Source organism: Stegastes partitus, unplaced genomic scaffold (genome assembly GCF_000690725.1).
Source record: "Stegastes partitus isolate 25-593 unplaced genomic scaffold, Stegastes_partitus-1.0.2 Scaffold248, whole genome shotgun sequence".
NCBI classification, from domain to species: domain Eukaryota; kingdom Metazoa; phylum Chordata; class Actinopteri; family Pomacentridae; genus Stegastes; species Stegastes partitus.
In genome coordinates this window covers 103,528-125,429 of record NW_007577979.1, presented here as the reverse complement: position 1 = coordinate 125,429, position 21,902 = coordinate 103,528, and the positions used below count along the sequence as shown (strand labels likewise).

The 21,902-nt window shown below is 38.9% G+C and overlaps 2 protein-coding genes across 2 annotated transcripts in view; both read right to left on the bottom strand.

The window, feature by feature from the left end:
* trappc8 (trafficking protein particle complex subunit 8) overlaps positions 1 to 8,315 on the bottom strand; it is a 31,418-nt gene extending 23,103 nt beyond the window's left edge. The window contains exons 1-2 of the mRNA XM_008281852.1: positions 7,965 to 8,315; positions 4,388 to 4,597 (exon numbers count right to left, since the gene is read on the bottom strand). Coding sequence (XP_008280074.1) covers positions 4,388 to 4,597; positions 7,965 to 8,121 — 367 coding nt within the window. The 5' untranslated portion in view covers positions 8,122 to 8,315. The remainder of the gene's footprint in view (positions 1 to 4,387; positions 4,598 to 7,964) is intronic.
* A 3,256-nt stretch (positions 8,316 to 11,571) lies between these two features.
* commd2 (COMM domain containing 2) lies at positions 11,572 to 18,829 on the bottom strand. The gene is made up of 6 exons (XM_008281851.1): positions 18,704 to 18,829; positions 15,757 to 15,834; positions 15,332 to 15,414; positions 14,685 to 14,759; positions 14,472 to 14,570; positions 11,572 to 12,092 (listed from the first exon to the last, which is right to left on the bottom strand). Exons 1-6 carry the CDS (start codon positions 18,768 to 18,770, stop codon positions 11,883 to 11,885), a joined length of 612 nt encoding a protein of 203 aa, XP_008280073.1. The 5' UTR covers positions 18,771 to 18,829; the 3' UTR covers positions 11,572 to 11,882.
* Positions 18,830 to 21,902: the final 3,073 nt, after the last annotated feature.

The following is a 21,902-nucleotide window of genomic DNA, read 5'->3' as shown; positions in this document are numbered from 1 at the left end:
ACCAGGGGAGGCTAGCTTTAAGAGAGTCATCTGATAGGTGGAAGCAGAAAGCAAGGGCTAATGTTAGTAAAAAAATTCAATTTCCCTCAAAATAAGAATTTACAGATTATCAAGGGAAAAAACTATTTCAGAGAAGCATTACTGAGATTTGACATGGGCAGCTGACAATCAGTTTATCAAATGTTAGAGGAGCTTTCATTCAAGTTTAACTAATTTAAAATGCTGTGCCATTTTCAGTTTAAGTATAAGAACAGCTCTTCTGTGATAAACTCATATTCTTCACATTTCACTTCTTTCCTATTCAGTGTTAAATATTTATCTGGACTGAACATCTGCATTATCAAAACTAAGACAAACAACTCACTCAGTTCATACAGGAATCAAAATTATGCAACCTCCCTAACTTGTAAGACATTTTAGTGACAATTTTGTAATTAGGGAATCACATTCTTCAAAAAAAAAAAAAAAAAGGTATAGAACCATCTTGACCTCAGGACAAATCCACCTTCACACCTGACTGTTGGGATGGTGTTCCTCTTGCCAGAAAAAAACTAAGCCTTGCACCTCTGTCAATGAGGTTCTAGCTGAGCCTCACTGTGAAAACAGCCTTCCAGGACTAATGCACGTTTTTGCTATGATTATTCTAGTCAACTTCTCAGTGACTGTTGATCAAGGATAGAATGCTGCATGGTTTCTAGATACGGTAATATTTAATCTTCTTCCTATACTTTAGGTTCTGCCTTCATTTGGTACTTCTAATGGTCTTTGGTAGTAATAAGAGTACTTTCGAAAATTTGGCAGCCTTGCATAGCTTTGCATAATCAGCAGGGTTGAAAATTTGGATTACAATTGTTGTTGTTATGGTGCACCTCTAAAATTTTAACTAGAAATTTGTTTGCAAGAAAATTCAAGAGGAACCCCTCATAATGATTGTTTTTTTTTTTTTTGCGTGAACATGCTAAAAAGAAACCTCGCTGATGAAGACACAAGTAGTGAAACAAGTTGTAAGCAAACTAACAGTCTGTCATGGTTATCTAAAACCATTTTATTTGAAGGTACAACTGAATGTGTACATTCTTAAAAAGTAACCAATAATCATTCACTGCACACATTGTGACAGCAAGCATAGCAAGCTTAGGTTAAAGCAGAAAGTATGATTGTAAATTGTTAAAAAAAAAAATAATAATAATTTAAATTAAACAGATCATTTTGGGAATAATTTTATTTTTTACCTTGTTTTCCCCAAGAGACAAAAACTGGTTTCTATTCAGTCTGAGCATCTGACATTTTCTGTTTCTTTTTGTTTTTTATCAAAAAACTTTACTGAAGTATACAATTTCTAAATGCCCAAAGGTTCATCTGTTCAAACAATTATATGCAAGTATAAACACCATGGGAATGTCCAGCCATCATAATGCTCAGGAAGGAGACGGATTCTGTATCCCAGAGATGCACGTGTTTTGGTGCGAATTGTACGAATCAACCCCAGAACAAAAGCAAACGACCTTGTGAAGATGCTGCTGAAGCTGGTAAGAGAGTGTCATTATCCACAGTGAAATGAGTCCTGTACCAACATGGGCTGAAAGGCTACTCAGAGAGGAGGAAGCCATGACTCCAAAAGCAACATAAAAAAAGTCAGAGTACGGTTTACAAATGCACACAGGGACAAAGACCTTAAATTTTAGAGACATGTCCTGTGATCTGATGAAACTAAAATTGAACTGTTTGGCCATAATGACCATCGTTACACTTGAAAGAAAGAGGGGAAGCTTGCAAGCCTGAGAACACCATCCCAACTGTGAAGTACGGGGGTGGCAGCATCATGTTGTGGGTGTTTTGGTGCAGGAGGGACTGGTGCACTTCCCACAATAGATGGCATCATGAGGAAAGAACATTATGTAGAAATATTGAAACAACATCTGAAGACATCAGCCAGGAAGTTAAAGCTTGGGCGCAAAGCTGCTCAGCAGTGGACAGGAGAGCCCTCCAGTGGATCATTGGATGTCTTTGGAGGAATTATTCAGCTCTCACTGCTTCAGTAAAGCAGCAAACATTCTTAAGGGTCAACACAATCCTGAACACGATTTGTGTGACCCACTATCCTGCCAGGCCGACATTGTAAATAAGAATCTTGTTCTTCATGTCTTTGCCCGGCTAAATAAAGGTTAAAATAAAAATAAATGTAAAAAATCCTCAAGTAGACACTTCAGGTCCACCAAATCAGGGACAAACAGACTAAATAACAGCTTCTACCACAGAGCCATAAGTGAACTGAAATATCAAACACTCTCACTAACTTTTTGGACTTGAGTGCCTACTATCAACTTAACTACTACCTTATGCACCTTGAATATATTTATAATGCACTGACAGGATTACTGATTATTTCTGTGCATAATGTGCAATGACAATAAAAGGAATTCTAAAAAAATATTTTAAATTCTAAATATCCAGTAGGAAGTATACAGCAAAACAAGGAAACCACAATTCAACAAATACACCAGTGGACCAGTTTGACAAAAAAAAAAAAAAGAAAAACAATGAAATGAAAATGAAGTTAAGCTTTAGGTGGTGTTATTGTTCGTGTCATTGTTTCAAAGGTCAAAATGTTACCAAAACGTGACACTATTTCAAAAGAACAAAAAATATTTTGGAACTCAGTCGTGATAACGTCATGATCTTCTTTACAAGTGAAGTGTTGAGTATTAGAGAAAAAATGATGAACATATCATTAGTTGCAGTGGCTCTTGAGGTGTTTGTGGAATCCGACTTGTATTTGGACTGCTACGCTGTTGTGAGTCTCTTGGAGCTCACATCAATAGTCGCTGTTTTTAAACAACTCAACCTGTCTGTTTGACCACAAAGACTACTCAAGGACTTTTTTCCGTTATTAGCAATTTACTGTTAGACCTAATCAGCTTCTCTTTATTAACAGGCTATGTGGGCTTTTATGCTTGCTGTAATAAAATCACGATTTAAAAAGCCTACTCTGGATCGAGGTGTTTGAGTCAATTTATAGACCTATATCCAACCCCTCCTCTGTGTTTCCAAAATTCTTGAAAAAGCTGTTGAAGCCAATTATGTGACCACCTGCAAAGAAACTGTTTGCTGGAGGAGTTTCAGTCAGTGTTTCGAATGCATCATAGTACAGAAACAACACTGGTGAAAGTCACCAATCTCATAATCTCAGACAGTGGACTCGTCTCTATATTTGTTCTGCTGGATCTCAGTAAATCAAATTTATCAGATAGATTCCAGTTTGTTCATGTTAATGATGATTCTTCCACCCACACCAGTCTTAGTTAAGGAGTTCCATAGGGTTCTGTGTTAGGGTCGTTACTATTCACCTGGTACATGCTGCTCTTAGCCAGTATTATTAAGAAACACTGTACACATTTCCTTTGCTATGCAGAGGACACCCAGTTATATTTATCTATGAAGCCAAAATTAGTTAATCAAACTGAAAGAGTTATATAATACTGTTTCTAGGCTAAAAGAAAAATCATGATTTTCCAATTTAAAAACATTCTTTTTTTTTATTATTATTATTAAATTGCTACCCTAAGAAATCATGTCCATTTCTAATTAGATTTATTTTATCCTTGTAACATCAAGTGAAACATTATTTGATTCAACACTTGTGAATGAAATAGTGGTTCACAACTTACATCATATTGTACACATGTATAATAAACAATGCCAAGGTGTGTCTTTGATGTAAACTGTTGGTCTTACGGTTTCAGTTTTGGGTGTAATCCAGGTCGTGGCAAGATTCACCACAACTAAGTTTATCACCAACAGACCATGTTCTTAGAACTTCCTCTGCTTAAGCCGTTTTGCCTAACCACAAATATTTACAAAATATACATTCAAACTGTATGACATCAGCATCGTTTGGAATATCCAGAAAAATCCACTCATATGGTTCATAACATGGGCATCAATATTGCATAAAGAGGCAGTAAACAGGGAAACCCATTTTGCACACATAATTGTTCATGCACAACTTTGAACAGGGATTTCATGATGACACCAGGGCACCATGTAGTATTGCTACCAAGGTTCCAAACACAATGCTTCTTGGCCACCAAGGTTATAATGAATTCAAACAGATCTTGATAAAGAAATGAAAAACATGTTGAAATATATATGTCTGACATATAGACAATAAACATGGACAAAATTGCTTATGGTACCACTTCTCATAAAATTGCTTGAAGGGCTATGAGTTAGAAAACCGTGATATTTCTTTTAGCCCAATCACAATATTATATAACGCTTGTAGTTGGGCCTGCTTTCAGAGTGGTTTTACCTATCGTACAGGCTCTGACTATGACAACTGGGGCCAAAACAGGACTATTCTTCAGATGTGAGCTCTAGTCCTTACCAGTGAAGTTGAGTTCATAATCGCCTGTTGTCATCACATTGGTCACAGCACCCTCTTGTGGCTGGCAGGATAACACCACCTCATTGAGCAGTCTGCGCTGGGCAGGGCTGAGGGCAGCAGATGCTGTGCCTTCGCTTGTCACCACATTGTTGACACAGATACGCAGATTTTTCACAACCTGCACCTGGTTGTTGGGATCCCGGATGTGACCTGGAGAAAATAACACTTTGTTCAGTCCATTATCTGCAGCAGTAAGTCACTGCATTGCACTCATATAGTCTCAGAAAACAGTCACAAAATGTAATTAAATTGAATATTCACAGCATCATGGTTCACCGTAATTTGGAAAAGTCTGATGAAGGAAAGACACGCACATCCCCGAGGCTCACTGGGTTGGGCGCTGGATCACAAAATGTCAAAGATGAGAAAAGAAAAGAAGAACAGAAGAAGGATCCGCACACCAAACAAGCTCGCTTTTACATTTTATTGGCGTGACGTTTCGAGCAAAATGCCCTTCCTCAGACTGCTAAACATTAGACTGAGGCGGCCATCTTAAGTACCCATAGTGCACAGCATTCATCACGTGGTACATTGGCAGGTAAACAGTACTTCGTAATGTAATAATTTTTTTTTTTCCTCACATATAGTTTTTTCTCACATATGTTTATTCACTCACTTTTTGTAAAAAATATTTTTATATACATGAGTGCATACATTATGAAGTGCTGTTTATCTGCCAATGTACCACGTGATGAATGCTGTGCACTATGGGTACTTAAGATGGCGGCCTCAGTCTAATGTTTAGCAGTCTGAGGAAGAGCATTTTGTTCGAAACGTCACGCCAATAAATTGTAAAAGGGCGCTTGTTTGGTGTGCGGATCGTACTTCCGTTCTTCTTTTCTTTTCTCATCACTGTAATTTGGATCCACTGTGGTATCATTTTCTCTGCCGCTGGTCTTCTTACATTCCCTTCTTTACTGCCACTAACCTCTAACTGGTATTCCTCAGGAAAGAGGACTTTTTTAATCCCATCATCCACAATGAAAAGCTGCTTTGTCTTCACCCACCCCATGTTTGTCCTCGTTTCTCCTCCTAAGGACTGTCATAGAGATCCTACTCGTCTTAAGGGACATGACTAGGGCTTTGTTTTGACAGGACTTTTGCTGATTAGAGTCATGTGTTCACAATTTAGCAAATTTAGTGATGAAACTGCTTTACTATGTATCCGGGCACAAAGCTTGATGTATTAAACTCATGATGGTGTGCTCACTTTTGGTCTGCCTGATCCTGCTCTGAATACAACTGATCCAGTTTCCACAAAAGGTAATAGACATCCATGTACTTCCCCCTTTGAAACTTTCAGTCTCCTCTTTGCTTCATAACAATCTGACTTCTCATTTTTTTACTTATTTCTGAAGGTAGGTTTCCCACTGATCTCTCCAGGGGGTACTCTGCCTCACCGGAAGTCAGCTGGGTTAGGCTCCAGCACACCACCAGCGAATAAATCAGTTTATAAAAAAATGGATGCATGGATGATAGATGGATGGATGTTTCCCCCGACCACCATGTAATCAAGGTCATCACAGATTAAATGTCTGTGAAGATTCTCAGTCATCCAGGTCATGGTTATTCTTGTAGATTAATCATAGCAACTGGACTTGCTTGAGTTCCTTGAAGACGTTTCACCTCAAATCCTAGAGGCTTCATCAGTTCTGACTGACTAGTTGGGAGTTCCAGATACTTATATCCTAAGGAGTCATTAACACCTGAGTTTCAGTTTCAATTGGGGGTTGTTACTCCTCCCCCTCGTGGGGCATGAACCCCTTTGTGGCAAGAAGAGCACTTACGACTCACATAACGAGGGCTGCACAACATATCATCTCCCCATCTACCTGCAATGTGTGCAGGTGTATAGTCCCATATATATATATATACACACACACAAGCTTGAACCTTGAAGGACATAAGACTGCCCATGTTGGCAAGTGGGGATTTCTTTGTCTTTTTTTTGTTTTAACATTATATAAAACAGTTTGCTCTACCTGTCAACAAATATCTACAACACGTTTGTTTATAGCTAAACATGGATATCTAAAATATGTTTCTTACTAGTTGCAATGTATTTTTGGATATCCAGAACTACATTACAAAGACCTGAATTTATTTTTATGCTAGATATCTCAATTTTCTCCTAATAAAAATTTCATCACGGATATTCACAATATTCTCAATATCAAAAATGCAGTCGTGGATATCTAAAACTGAAAGCCCACTACACATGAAAATGTCAGAAGGTGCATCATTTGTAACTCAAGAATGACACTGTTCATCCAACCATTATCTATAGACCACTTGATCCTCACTGCAGTACACTGTGGATGTCTGGTACTGAAACAACAATTGTGGATAGTCAGACTGTCACCGTAGTTATCGGAAATGCTTATATTGACTAGAAAAAAACTGATTTACGCACCTCTGCAATACATATCTACTCATCTATGAAATGCTGAAAGGCCACTGAAACTTCTTACAGATTTTTAGATATCAAACCTTTAGTTTTCACAAGTACAATCAAAATTGTAAATTTCTTGGGCTGCCGCTATAGCTCATCTGGTTGAGCAGGCGACCCATATCCAGGGACTACAGTCCCTGACGCAGCAGCCATGGGTTCGAATCCCGCTCATGGCCCTTTGCTGCAGTTCCTTCCCCGTTCTTCTCCCCCACTTTCCTGTCTCTCTCTCTCAACTGTCCTATATAACAAAGGCCAAAACAATAACTTAAAAAAAATGTAATTTCCTTGAAATACCCTTTCTACTAAGAAGAATGTGATAGTACATATGTTCAGTTACCATTAGTTACCTAAGAATATAATCTGACAATGAGAAATGCAAATATGGAAGCCATATAATATAATTACTGGAGTGGGCTTCCATTAAATGTAAAAACGGCTTGCCATTTGCGTAGCTCGCCTCAACCAGTCTGTTACATGGACAGTTGTAGCTGACAGCTTGCATCTCTCAGCTGGCAGGGTTTTCCTTGCTACACACAGGTAAATTAAGTAAGTTAATGGGTGGACTGCAAAAAAAACTATTAGCGAATTGTCTTGTTAACTACTTCAGCAATTGTCTGAAAATCCAACACCAACAGAACTATTCACTGGCTGTCTGAAAAGTTATCCTACAGACAAGCTTTCAGAGGCGTATTGGTCAGGTGTCACTTGGCCCTCTCAGATGTCAAGCTAGGACTTCATCTCCCGTCCTTGTTAAGGTACAGCTGCTTAGTCACAATCCAGTTTGCTCGGGCCGATGCTAGATTGTATCAAGCGGAGGGACGCAGTGGGAGGGTCACTCGGCTGTCATTGGTAGATCAGGTGATAGCAGGTTGGGGATTGGTCGTTCGGGCTATCAGACACCAGAGCTGATCCAATCTAGCACGAACCGTCTGCTAGCATACAGCTAATCTCAACTGAATTCCATTTTAGGCTAACGATGCTAGCTACCTCACCGAAGCTCAAAGCTTGTGACAGCTATGAAAGTGACAGTCGAGGATGATGTGGGTGCTAAATGGTTTCTCCTACCTTCGGACGTTAGTCTGCAGAAAGGCCTCAGCAGCTCAGCAAAATTCAGGTTGTTCTTGCGAGTTACTCTCTCTGCTTCTTCGCTGCATAAGACGGCCACCATCGGGACAAACGAGTCCTGAACAAACTCTTGCACCGACTGAACACATTGGGCCATGTCGGAACAGCATCAAAACCAGCTAACACACTGAACTAAGTCAACTATCAACAGTTAAACAAAGTCTATTTCATTGCTGAAGACAATTCCGCCTACATTAGCAGACAGCAGCCATGTTGGATTAGCTAGCGCTCTTCCTGTGTAGGCTGAGGCGGTCAGCTGATGCTGAGTTGACGCGAAAGCTGGACGGACCAATGGACTGACCGTCTGTCACTTCCTCCTCGCAGCGTCATCGACAGACACGGTGCTCCTTCGGTACGGCTGTGTGCTGCTGTGGCTGTGGCTCAGGACTGTCTCCGTTCGGCCAATCCAGCAAACAGGGAATGTTCCCACAACATTGGCTGACATTACCTACAAGTTGTAATAATGTTTTAAAGGAACCATTAAGACAGTCTGAACGCTCAGACGCACTGGCAGCTTTGACACGCATATTATTTTTTAAAAGCGCCACGATTAATGAGACTCAGAAACTGTAAAAATAGAGTAATAGTTGGATTTTCAACCTTTTGTCAGTCCCTCAATCATCAAAAAACAAGATCACTTTGAACCAAAAATAAGATTTATCACATTATAGCATCCATCCTCAATTTTAGAGGCATCTGTAAATATAACGTGCATGGTACCTACCAGTGGCAATGGCCATGATCAGGAAGAAGATACAAGTGATCACCTGCTGCTGAGAGACAATTGGTCAGGATGGTTAAGAGCCAGCCAAGCGTTACCAAAAAAGCAAAAAAGCAAGCTGCTGGAACACAGGTTTCAGTTTCCACAGTCAAGATATGTACTGTTAATAATGAATGGAATAATGAAGGAAGATTACCTCCACGTTCTTCAGGAAAATCTAAAATCATCAGCCAGAAGGTTGGGTCTTGGATGCAGCTGGGTATTCAAAGAAGACAATGACCCCAAATACCCATCCAAAGCATAGACTGTACATGTCAATGATCCAAGTGGTAAAGAAATGACTAAATCATGCTAGAATTCAGGCTTTGGACAAGCCTCCCCAAAGTCCTGACATTGAGAATCTGTGGACTGTGATGACGAAACAAGTTTGTGTCACCAATTCTGTCAAGAGGAATGGTTGCAGATACAACCAGAAGTTTGTGGATGGCTACCTCATAGTTCAATGTCATAAACCTCATAGTTGAGTCAAAAATGACCAAGGGACATTTAACCAAACATTAGCATTGCTGCGTGTATATTTCTGACCCAGCAGACTCAAAGACACATGTTTCAATGATTCCATCTTAGAAAATGATGAGTTGTAGGAGTCAAGATTGCTGTTATATACATGGTCTTTACAAATGTATGTAAACCTTTGTTCACAACTGGATCAAATGCCAGAAGAGAGTTATCTGTCACATACTGTCTGCCTATACTTTTTCACACCTGTTGTGCAAGGCTCTCGAATATGGTTTATCTGTTTATTTGCAATGTGTAAACACTCCCCTGATATTGTGCTGTGCAAAATGTATGTTTGATGCAAACCAAAATTCTCTCATACTAACATGGAGCAAGTAAAAAGAACAACCATGTAATGAAGTTTTAGCTGTATGTGTAGCTGATGTGGTTTTATTTACAAAAGTTGTATTTGTTCAGGAAGTCCGCAAGATAAATAAAGATCTCGTTGTTCAAGTGACATGGGAACAAAGTGAAGTCCTCCCTGCCTTTTAACAACACTGAATTTTGAGGGTGTTGACTTAGTGAAATGCATCAGTGACACAGGTCTCCTGAAATAAACCTGAGTGCACCAACTGTGGGTATCTCTCAGAGCCTGTCCATGCACGCTGATGATAATAAAAATCAGACATACATATATACGTTTATGTAGCACCTTTCACATAGGTAACCTACTTCAGGTGATGGTTCTTGTGACTATTAAACTGAAATTCATGTGTAAAATTGTCAGAATACTCATTCAACTAATTTAAAACTGACTAATAAAAAAAAAAGAAAAATATCAATTTTAACATATAGTAGTGGGAAGCAATAATTACAATTTTTGCTTAAAAAGGATGAGTTTGAGAGGCTCTGAGCAGGAGCTGAAAAGGCTCGATCTTCATTGGTTTTCTGAGGTCCGGAGCAAGAAATACATCTTATTAAAAGCTCATATTTGTGACAGCACTGTGTCACAAATATGTGTTGGTCCTGCAGCTGACAGTAGTTCATCCGAGAGGTTTCACTCTTTGTCCAGTTACACTGTCTTGAGGTCCTTTGGTAGTAATGGCACAAAAATACAGCCCATTTTGAAGAAAATAGTTAGGTCATTCAGCCTTCTCTACAATAATGTAGCATGTCAAAAACTAATACATGGAATTTGCTTTTATTGAAAATGACTTCTTGAATGGATTTAAGGGGAAAGCTCTTGTCAGCAGGTTTGCTCCATTTATTTGGTTTACCATAAGAAACTAAAGTCTGGTTTGTGGTTCGCACTGTTTGCGTTACAGTCTTGAGTGCCGATGTTCTCTAAAATCTCTCATTGTAGCCTTTGTGTCAATTAAAGAAGAATATTCAAAAAGAAACTTTGGCACGTTTCTTTTTCTCAGCCCAGAAACAAAATCATGCTATCAAAAGCAGTTTCCTACAAATGAAATACTAGAATGAAAATTCCTCACTTGAACAAAGAACATAAACATCCTGTTTCACCAAAAAAACTGCTATGGTAGTGAACCACTGAAAGTGAAATATGCTACGCAGCCTGTTTACTGCCCCATACCTTATATCAGGGGTGTCAAACTCTGGCCCGCGGGCCAAATTTGGCCCGCTTTGTAATTATATTTGGTAATGCGAGACAATACCAAATGACTACGAGAGCTGCCCCCGGTATTATACTGTACATCACATTCACCGCTAATACTGCAAATCCCATAATGCCCTGTTGTTGTTTTGGCGCGTCAATCAGGACAGGACCCAGAAACTCCCTCTCCTCTGTGACAGTAGGCATAGCGACTTCACACTACAACTGTCACTGTGCCATTGATGTGTTTTTTTATTTATAATTTGATTTTGCATATCTCCACTATTAAGTAATATATAATGTATGGGAATAAGCGTTGCTTGTTCCATATTCAATGTTAAAGCAAAATTTGTCTCGGCCCATATTAAAAGGTTCATTTGTTCAATGTTGGCCCGCGACTTTGTTCAGGTTTTAAATTTTGGCCCACTGTGTTTTTGAGATTGACACCCCTGCCTTACATGGTATTCTAAGTTCTAAATTTTCATCCATATCACAACCCTCCTAAACTCTTGTTTTGCACACCATGTTTTGTGTGATAGAGCTGTGTAAAGAGACAGTAACCATTAGAGGTTACTTGAATGCATCTGTGGTTGTGTTTGCTGCATTCATATTTGTAGAGCACAGTTTACACAAGTGTGTCTAAACTTAAGGTGTCATCTAAAAACCCATGCATCTGAGCCTTTGCATGGCTTTGACAAACCACAAAAATGGCATTGGAATCATTAGTCTCACACTTTAATGCAATATCAACAGCACTGTAGAAACATTGCATATAACAAAGTCAATACAATTTGGCACAAAACCTGACTCCAGGAGTAATAAAACTCTGACTCTTTGTTAGTAGGTTGTCAAAAGCCTAAGTAAACATCCAAGGACAGAACAAAAGAAAAGAAAAGAAAAAAAAACAGTCTTCAATACACACTGCACTGAAAAACACTGATTATGCTTTGTAGGCATAAAGGCAATTTGGTGTTCTGCAGGTGGCAGGAGTAATATGTTTCACAGAAATCAGAATCTGGGAGGATTATTTGATGTTGCGCAATATGCGGCGAGCATGACTTGTTTTAATGGCAGCCAGAGCTGCCTCCAGTGTGGAGATGAGATATAGGAGGGTGCTGGGATCTGTTTGAAGCACCCTGCTGCTGTAATCACTGTGGCTGACACAACCTCTTGTCAGGATCAGACGCATTGTCAGCATGGGAATCACCTGCTGACGGAACGAACGACTAGCCAACTGTCAGAAAAGAGAAGGCAAAAGGAAACCACAAGAAGAAGAAGCAAAGAAACAAAAAAGGGATTAAAAAAAAGAAGATACTGAATGTATGAATATTGATAAAGTTTCACAGCTTCAAGTGCCAAGGACACCACATTTTTGAAGACAGGTTATGAATATAAATCACCTCATGCCATTTTTCAATGTGTAGTGAACAATGTCTTCCTCCTTTACATATTCTGTGCCTGCTAGCTTGTGGTGTCATATTAGATGATTCCACACAGGCTTAAAGGGTCTGATGATGAAAATCCATTCCGTTGAACTTGTAATTGATTACCCTAAATCCCATTCCACTAAAAAACGTGTTTTGCTCGTATACATGGGCCACACCCTGACCCTGTCGCTGGTTCATTGGTTGTCCTTCCTTGGAAGGTACTAACTACTGCATACAAGAACATCCCACAACACCTGCCGTTTTGGAGATGCTCTGACTCACTCGTCCAGTTTTCCTGCTTCCAACATATCAATTTGTAATGACTGTTAACTTGTTGCCAAATGAATACCATCCAACAGGTGTCACTGTGTTGAGGCAATCAGTGTTATTCATTTTACCTGTCAGTGGTTTTAATACTGTGGCTAATTAGTGTATTTTAATGTACTGCTTATTGCAGTAATTTACCGAAGAAGAAAAACTCCATCACATGACAAATATTTCTCAGTCCAATTGGCAACAGAAGTGTTTTCAGCACACATGGAATGACGACTTTATAGCAGTAAAAGTAGTAGGAGAGCTCTTTTTAATATGAAACCTCTGAAATGAACAATATAATTATTTAAAAGTCCAGAATCTTTTCAAATTTTTTTTTTAACAAATTACTAAAACTTTTCTTTTGCATAACAAAATCAGTCATTATTTATTATTTTAATGTAATTATAGGTAAATGCCTGCACTTACATAGCACTTTTATAACCTGAGCTGGGCTCCATGAGGTGCTTTACAATGTGTTTCTTATTCACCTATGCACACACACTCACACACCAATCTGGATGTAACTGCCATGCAAGGTGCTCTCCAGCAGTATTAGGGGTTGAACCACCAACTTCACAATTGGTTGACAAGCAGCTCTAGTTAGGGTCTAGGTTAGGGTGAGGGTGTGTTAATGCACGACTGGAAGGAACCTTTAACAACTACTCAGTTAACAAACATACACTGCTCAAAGAAAAAGAAAAAAAAGGGGAACACTAAAATAACACATCCTAAATCTCAATGAATGAAATATTCCAGTTGAAAATCTTTATTCATTACATAGTAGAATGCATTGAGAACAAGATAACATAAAAATGATCAATGTAAATCAAGCCAGTCCATAGCATCAATGCCTTCATCATGCAGGAACTGCTGACACACTTCAGTCACATGAGGCCTTGCATTGTCATGCATCAGAAGGAACCCAGAGCCCACTGCACCAGCATATGGTCTCACAATGGGTCTGAGGATCTCATCCTGGTACCTAATGGCAGTCAGGGTACCTCTGGCTAGCACATGGAGGGCTGTGCGGCCCTCCAAAGAAATGCCTCCCCACACCATTACTGACCCACTGCCAAACCGGTCATACTGGAGGATGTTCTCCACAGTAGCAGAACGTTCTCTACGGTGTCTCCAGACTCTGTCACATGTGCTCAGTGTGAACCCGCTCTCATCCGTGAAGAGCACAGGGCGCCAGTGGCCAATCTGCCAATCTTGGTGTTCTCTGGCAAATGTCAATCTCCCTGCACAGTGTTGGGCTGTAAGCACAAGCCCCACTTGTGGACGTCGGGCCCTCATACCACCCTCATGGAGTCTGTTTCTGACAGTTTGAGGAGAAGCATGCATATTAGTGGCCTGCCGCTGGGTTGTTGCCCTCCTACTGCCCTACTGCACTACCTGAGCAACTTCTGTGGGTTGTAGACACCGCCTCATGCTACCTCTAGGGCTGAGAGCACTGACTAAATGCAAAAGTCACCAAAACATCAGCCAGAAAGGATGAGAACAGAGAAATGGTCTGTGGTCACCACCTGCAGATCCCCTCCTTTATAGAGGTTGTCTTGCTAATTGCCTCTCATATCCACCTGTTGTCTGTTCCATTTGCACAACAGCTGGTGAAACTGATTCACAATCAGTGTTGCTTTCTAACTGGACAGGTTGATTTCACAGAAGTGTGATTGTCTTGATGATACATTGTGTTGTTTAGGTGTTCCCTTTATTTTTTTGAGCAGTGTATTTTTATTTTACACATTGCAAAATGTAACAAATATAACAACAGCAGTTAAATAATATAATCATCTAGCATAAAACATAAAACAATTTCCCTTGTGGATCATTAAAGTTTATCTAAGTCTGAGTTTAATGAACCTGCACACCTGTACATCCAGTCTCCATTCCAGGTTGTGATAGGCAGGCAGATTGGAAGGCAGATGACTCAGGATGCTGCGGATTTGACTGTGGTGTTTCAGGTAGAGCTGTGACAAAAGAATCCAGGGAATGCATTACATACTGAAAATAACATACTGACAAATATAAAGTACACACTGCTCAGATCATTTCCACATAGAATAAATCAATGAAAAAGTCACCTGTAAGAGGATCTGGTTAAGCTCCTCATCAAACCCCAACACCAAGACTGAGTCCAAGAAATCCACTTCAGTGAGCTACACACACACACACACACACAGACACAGACACACACAGACACACACAATTTGATTTTGACCTCAGCAGGTAGAATATCTGGCTAGCCTGTTTTTAGTATTTTAGTATTCATGATGACACAACAAGGCACACACAAAATGTCACAAACACATGTGGTATAATCATTATATTGTCCCTGGTAAATGTTCATTTAGGCTTACTGATCAGATGTACAGGGACTAAATGCAACAAAGCCGCTATTAATGTCAGCTGTTATTTATGCTGCTCTCCTGCTATGCCAGGGCACAAACTCAGATGTGAAAGGAAATACTGAAACAAAAACTCTGCATACACACATCTGTACATCTAATCTAAACTCAAGAGTATGATAATGCACCCATTCAACGTTACCAATGTTGACTTATAAGCCCTCTCCTTCTTGCTGCATATTTCACATCATGATACATGTGTTGAAAAAGGAACTGAACTGTGGAATGGAACTTAGAATTCAGAGTAATCTTGGCGGTGTTTGACAGTTTCCATGAACCTCAACCATTTTGCAGAGAGAATCATTGGATAGTGTGTTACTCACCATGTGTTTGGAGCTCTCTAACATCAGAAACATCAGGCCTTCCACTCCATGCTGTATTATTTCTACTGAAACACACAGTTTTCCTGCAAGCAGTAATGCATTATGAGCTATATTTAAAGTTCTGGAGGGTGGTACATAACAAGAATGATTAACACAGTTCTATTTAACAGTAGCAATAATGAAATTAAACCACCCATGATATAACATGACACACTTTAATGAAACTGTTACGTCCAGTTTGTTCCACCTACAGAGCACGGCCAAACCATTTCAAAGTCTTCATGCTTTGTCTTCTTTAGTTACTAACTACGTACTAATGAGCTGCACTCAGTCTGACAGTTGTCTCACTCTTTTTATTGTGCACCTCTTTGGTTTGTTCATGCTGTGTGTACGTGTAGAGAGATAGAGATAGACAGAGATCTTACTGGCTGCTCCCTCGTAAATCTTAGGGCTAGTTCCTTTCCTTAGGAACTCCAACGCTATGCGACCAAATTCTCCAACCACTGAGGACAAAAAAAACAAAAAACAATATACATACACAGTATATCAGTGCTATCATGCAACAATCAATGTGTTCAGCTGACCAATAACACAATAATATACAGACAAAACTTATGCCACTATGTCCCTTAACTATTCTCACAAGTTTACAATTAATTAATGTATGACTTTATTTTTTAGACCCAACAAAATTTTGTCTTATTAATAATGAAATACAAACCAGTGTTAAGTTACAGATAAGTTGCTTTTCTCAATTTGTTTTTAAAAGACTCTATGAGGGTTTTCATACAGAAATGTTGATATATTCCAAGAGTAAAAGGCCATGTATCTGAAATGCACTGAAGTTAATACACAGGTAACATTTTGTAAAACCACTGTTGGGATGTAACTAAATACATGTATTCATTTATTTTGCTGATTTAACACCTATGAGCTCATCTCTGTGAATCAAAGTTAAAATGGCTTAGATGTAACTCTACACTGTTGCTTCCTCCACAATGTGCAGACCAATGGATTCCTCAATTCTCTCCTTTTAACTGCAGCTTGAGCACAACAGCACAGTTACAATTTTTATTAAAAACTGTGAAACTACTGCATGCTACACAATAGTAAATTGTAATATTACAATAATTCAGCCATACATGTTCCAACATGAAACTGAATTTAAAGAAGACTGATGATACACCAAGCTTCAGTCAATCCCTCTATACCCCCATGTTATAATGTCCAATTTTATGGTAGAAATAAACATGTTCACAGCCTGGCACAAAAACTGTTTTGGACAGTATAGTATATTTTCTAGTTCATGACAACTGCACTAGGGTGAATATTTACATAACTTGTTTATACTGTATTAAAATTTTATATTATGCATAGTTATTGATATGGCTGCTTTCAGGTGCCATCACAGGACAGTCCATGGCTCAGAGACACTCCACTCATGCTTCACCTTTTCACTCATTTCTGGATTAGCCAGGTGTTAGAAGGAGTCAGACACTGCCAACATGGTGACAGCCTGAGCTACCAATACTCTGTATACAAAAGATGGATGCAGCCACCAGGGGCCTGTACTATTTAACTATGATCCTAAAGCAATATCCATCCATCCATTATCTATACACCGCTTAATCCTCATTAGGTTCGTGGGGGGGCTGGAGTCTATCCCAGCTGACTTAGGGCGAAGGCAGGGGACACCCTGGACAGGTCGCCAGTCTATCACAGGGGCTAAAGCAATATGCAGAGTTTAAAATGTAATACAGGCTAAAAACAACTGCTGTACAACTGCTGTAGCAAATGTCATCAAAGAAAGCTGAAAAAACTGCAGACCATGTGAAAGCGTAATTAATAAGTTTGTTAATATCACTGTCACTTTGTGTATAATTCAATTCAATTCTATTTTATTTGTATCGTGCAGTTTATAACATATGTCATCTCACAGCGCTTAACATAGTAAGTATAGACCTTACAAATTTAAACAGAGAACACAACAATCCAAAGTTGCCTTTGGACTCCCTCTGAGCAAGCGGTCGGCAACATTGAGAAGGAACCAAATCTAAAAACTCCCTTCTTATCCTCTTACTGTCTGTGAAACGTGCTCCTCTGGATCTCCAAATGTTGATGACATTTTCCAAGAGAACTGATTGGTCAGTAGGAGGTGTATTTATATGCATTGACCTGTTATCTAGAACATAACCTGCTGCGGAGCAGGTTAGGAGTACAGCATAAGTTACCTTCATGGTATCTAGTAAGAACTGAACCACCATGTTAGTACCAAAAATCCAGAGTTTAACCTGAAGTTATCTCATTAACCCCAAATCCTGCTTCGCAGGGCAGGGATCAGGTCTAAAAAAATGAAGGCAACCTGAATTGACTTAAACCTGCATTCTTACTAACAGCTAGCAAAGGGCGACTCCTCTGATTGTGGAAAGAAGTCAAATCAGACTGCAGAGAAGTCTACAATAAAATGACTCTAGTTTGGTCAGATCCACCCCTCACTCATTCAGATTCAAAAGATCAACATGGCAACAGCAAAATACCAGACTTGAGGCGTCAAAATGGTGCTCCACAAACCAACTGGTGATGTCCCAGTGACTATGTGCATCTTTTATACACAGTCTGTGGAGCCAGCAAACTGATCTTCAGAACCATTCTTCAGTAAATCTTTTGCTGATGTCATAGAGGGTTGATCCATCTTCATATACAGCCTGAGTAGCCTGGAAATACTCAGCCCTGCTGCTGACTGCTTTGACACTTTGCTCACAGTATGCTTTCTGTACTTTTAAAACACCACATTTACATTCTAACAAGGTATAATAATAATAATACTACTACTACTACTAATAATAATAATAATAATAATAATAATAATAATAGTGTTGTTGTTGTTTTTTTTAAATCATCATAGGGCATCTATAAATATAACTGTTTAGTTAGCAATTGATGCATCTTTACTACATCTAAATCACCAGCTTTCAGAGGAAAGTGCAGCACTTTTTGTTCCACTTCACTATTTTAACAGGGACTTTACTAATGATCTTCTAAAAGGAGTATTCATATCAAACATGTTTATAGTACACATGATGGTCTGCTGCTGTAGTCTATTTAAGGTATTTAACACTTTCGAGTATAAAATTGTTCCTCTGATATTTTCCTGCTCGAAACATGTACACATGTACATAAAATCAGTCAGCAGAGCAGTACTACTGGCACTGTGTGATTTTATTTTATTTTTATTTTTTTATCTGTGTTGGTGATACAGACTAATTCTTACAGTACAGCTGATGGAAGCTAGAAATCAGCTGACAGTCAGCAGTTAACAGCGGAGCAAAGTCAGCTGATCCTCCGTTGAATGCTCACAGACTACTTACTGACCTGTTGTGTCCACCTTCGGTAGGAAGGCGAGGTGTTCTTTATGTTCTTCAGACAGAACCAGCAGCATCCTGAACAGCAGAAGTCACTCTCAGGAACAGACAGCCATCAACCCGGAACCCCAGCGGAGTTCTTCTTCTCTGGTGTCTCTCTTGCAGCCATTGCTTTTACCGCATTACTGCCCTCTTCTGGAGCCAAAGTTCACTCCATGTGGCTTAATAATATTGTGACACAATATTGTCTAATAACATGTACAAAACAAGATGCTAAATGATTGTGCACACTGCAACAAAAGACAAATTTAAGCAATAAACTGAGGACTTTTTTATGGGGATATCTATTGGTTACATTTTTACCTGTAAATAGTAACGTCCAATGACAATGTTCGGAATTGTAAAAACTTGTTTGTTTTTTCCCCTCATCCTCTGATCCAGAAATTGCCACTTTAGTCCCATTTACCAGCTAGACTAGACTTTATGTTTTTTACCCTGTCTATTCTGTTTTTACAAAGGAGTTGGTTTATACATCATTTACAGCCTGATTTATGTAATATTGTATTTCAAAAAAAAAAAAAATTAAGAAAAAAATGGTAAAGGTAGAAGATTTATGGCTGCTGACAGTATTTTCTGATTAACAAAGTGATTAAAAGAGAGATATCCAAGATCCCCACTTTGACTCCAACATGTCAGCAAAAATTAAAAAAAAAAAAATCTTTATGCAACTTTGCATATTTTTATACCCAAATAATGTAGGTCAACAACTGGACACATCTCAGGGTGATAATTATTAGTTAAAAACTCAAAATTTAAAATAACAGATATTAAAAAACATCCAGTTGAACATGTTTTATATCTTGTACTTTTTACACAACATATGTCATCTCCTTGCACTTAACACAGTGAGGTAAAGACCTCACAAATTTAAACAGAGGAACCCAACAATTCAAAGTTCCTTTTGGATCCCCTTTGACTAAGCAGTCAACGACAGACAGATTTTATTGTAGCAAAATTATAGAAAATAAAATAAAAACTCCCTAAGTACTTAATTTACTGAAGCATTTTTAATCATTTAGAAAGTACCTGGACGTTTACTGAAATAGACAATGCTTTGATAAAGTATTTGCCCCCTTCCTGGGGTCTTCTATTTTTGCATACTTAAAATGTTCCAGGTCATCAAACTCATATTTATAGTAATTTAATATTAGACAGAGGTAACCCACAAAACACAAAAAATGGGTTTTAAACAATGGCTTATTGAAAATTAATTAAAAGCCTATCACCCCTTTGAAATAGTGATTACTCCCCTAATCATAATAGCTGCTTGGCCACCCTTGGCCACAACAACTGCAGTTAAACATTTGTGATAGCTTGTGATCAGTCTTTCACATTTTCATGGAGGAGTTTTGGCCCACTCTTGTCTGCAGAATAGTTTTAATTCTGCCACCTTGGTGGTTTTTGACATGAACTGCTCTTTGAAGATCTTGCCACAGCATCTCCATTGGATTCAAGTCCAGACTTTGACTCAGGCACTCCAAAACCTTCATTCTGTTCTTTCTGAGTGATTCAGAGGTGAATTTGCTTGTGTGCTTTGGGTCATTGTCATGCTGCATAATTTGTGCTTGAGGTTTAGGTCATGAACTGATGTGTGGATATTCTCCAGGAGGATTTTCTGTGAGAAAGCAGAATTTATGGTTCCATCAATTATGACAAGTCATCCATGTCCTGTGGAAGCAAATCAGCCCCAAACCATCACGCTACAACCACCATGTGTCACTTTTAGTATCATGTTCTTCTTGTGGAATGCAGTATTAGCTTTATGGCAGATGTAATGGACCTATGTCTTTCAAAAAGTTTCACCTTTGTTTTTAGCAGTCTACAGGATGTTATCTTCAAAGTCTTGGGGCTCATCTAGATGTTATTTTGCAAATGCCAAACAGGCCTCATGTTCACTTTGGTCAGGAGTGCTTTGTGACTTGCAACTCTCCCGTGGATGCCATTTTTGCCTGGTGCCTTCCTTATTGTAGAATCATGTACACTGACCTTAACTGGGGCAAGGGAGGCCTGCAGTTCTTTTGACATTTGTCTGGGTTCTTTTGTGACCTCCTACATGAGAGGTTTCTGCGCTCATGGAGGAATTTTGGTAGGCCGGCCACTCCTGGGAAGGTTCACTACTGTTTATGTTTTCTCAATTTGTGGATGATGTCTCTCACTGTGGTTCTCTGGAGTCCCAGAGCCTTAGCAATGGCTTTGTAACCCTTCCAGACTGATAAATATCAGTGACTTTGTTTTGCATCTGCTCTTGAATCTCTTTAAAATGTGACATCATGTGCCATCATGTTTTTGCGACCCTTTAACCGACTTCACAATGCCAGATAGGTTTTCTTTAAGTGATATTTAGATTCAACGAGCCTGGCAGTGATCATATGTGGGTGTGGCTGGTGAAACTGAACCCAATAGCCAAAGGAATTTGGTCAATTGGTAGATTGGTAGCTAAGGTGGGAATTACTTTTTCATGTAGAGCAAGGTATGGCGGGAGAGCATTTTTTTTCTTCAGTAAATGAAATCATTTAAAAACTGTGTTTTGTGTTTTCTTGGGTTGTCTTTGTCTTACATTAAAATGCGTTTGTTGATCTGAAACATCTACGTGTGACAAATATGCAAAAAAATAAAATAAATTGAAGATATCTGTAGAGTGGAGAAATACTTGGACTCACAGCACTCCAGGTGGAATGTGTAGTGATAGCAGTTGGCCGAAACATTCTCAGCCCAACTTAGGATTCACACATGCATTATACATGAGTTAACTTTCTTTATGAACTTATTTGTGCAAATCTTTTTCAAATTGTTTTTGATTATATTTATTCATTCACATTTTTTAATTCATGTGATCAAAGCATTTCTACACTCACACATTTGAATGTATTTATACAAAACTTTTCATACATTCAGATGCGGTGACACAGAGCTACAACAGTGGCGCTAATCTCTTAAACCTTTTGTCATAGTTTTTAGTTAGAGGCACCACAGTTGCATACTTGTATATTATTTTGAGGATGGTTGGAGAAACTTGTTCCAATTTTGCTTTTCTAGGGCTCACTTTAAAAACTAAATCCTAGACAAACCTTACCTTCTTAATCCAACTTCCTGAGCGGAGCAAATGGCTGAAGGAGATGAGATGAGGTGAAATGAGCTCTAAAGACAAA

Excerpts from the sequence above, each read along its gene's own strand:
- commd2 (XM_008281851.1), bottom strand. The coding sequence starts at position 18,770 with ATGCTGCTGGTTCTGTCTGAAGAACATAAAGAACACCTCGCCTTCCTA. Across the intron at positions 14,571-14,684 it reads TTAACCAGATCCTCTTACAG|CTCTACCTGAAACACCACAG; the intron begins GTGACTTTTTCA and ends CTTTTGTCACAG. Across the intron at positions 12,093-14,471 it reads AATGGAGACTGGATGTACAG|TTGGCTAGTCGTTCGTTCCG; the intron begins GTGTGCAGGTTC and ends CTTTTCTGACAG.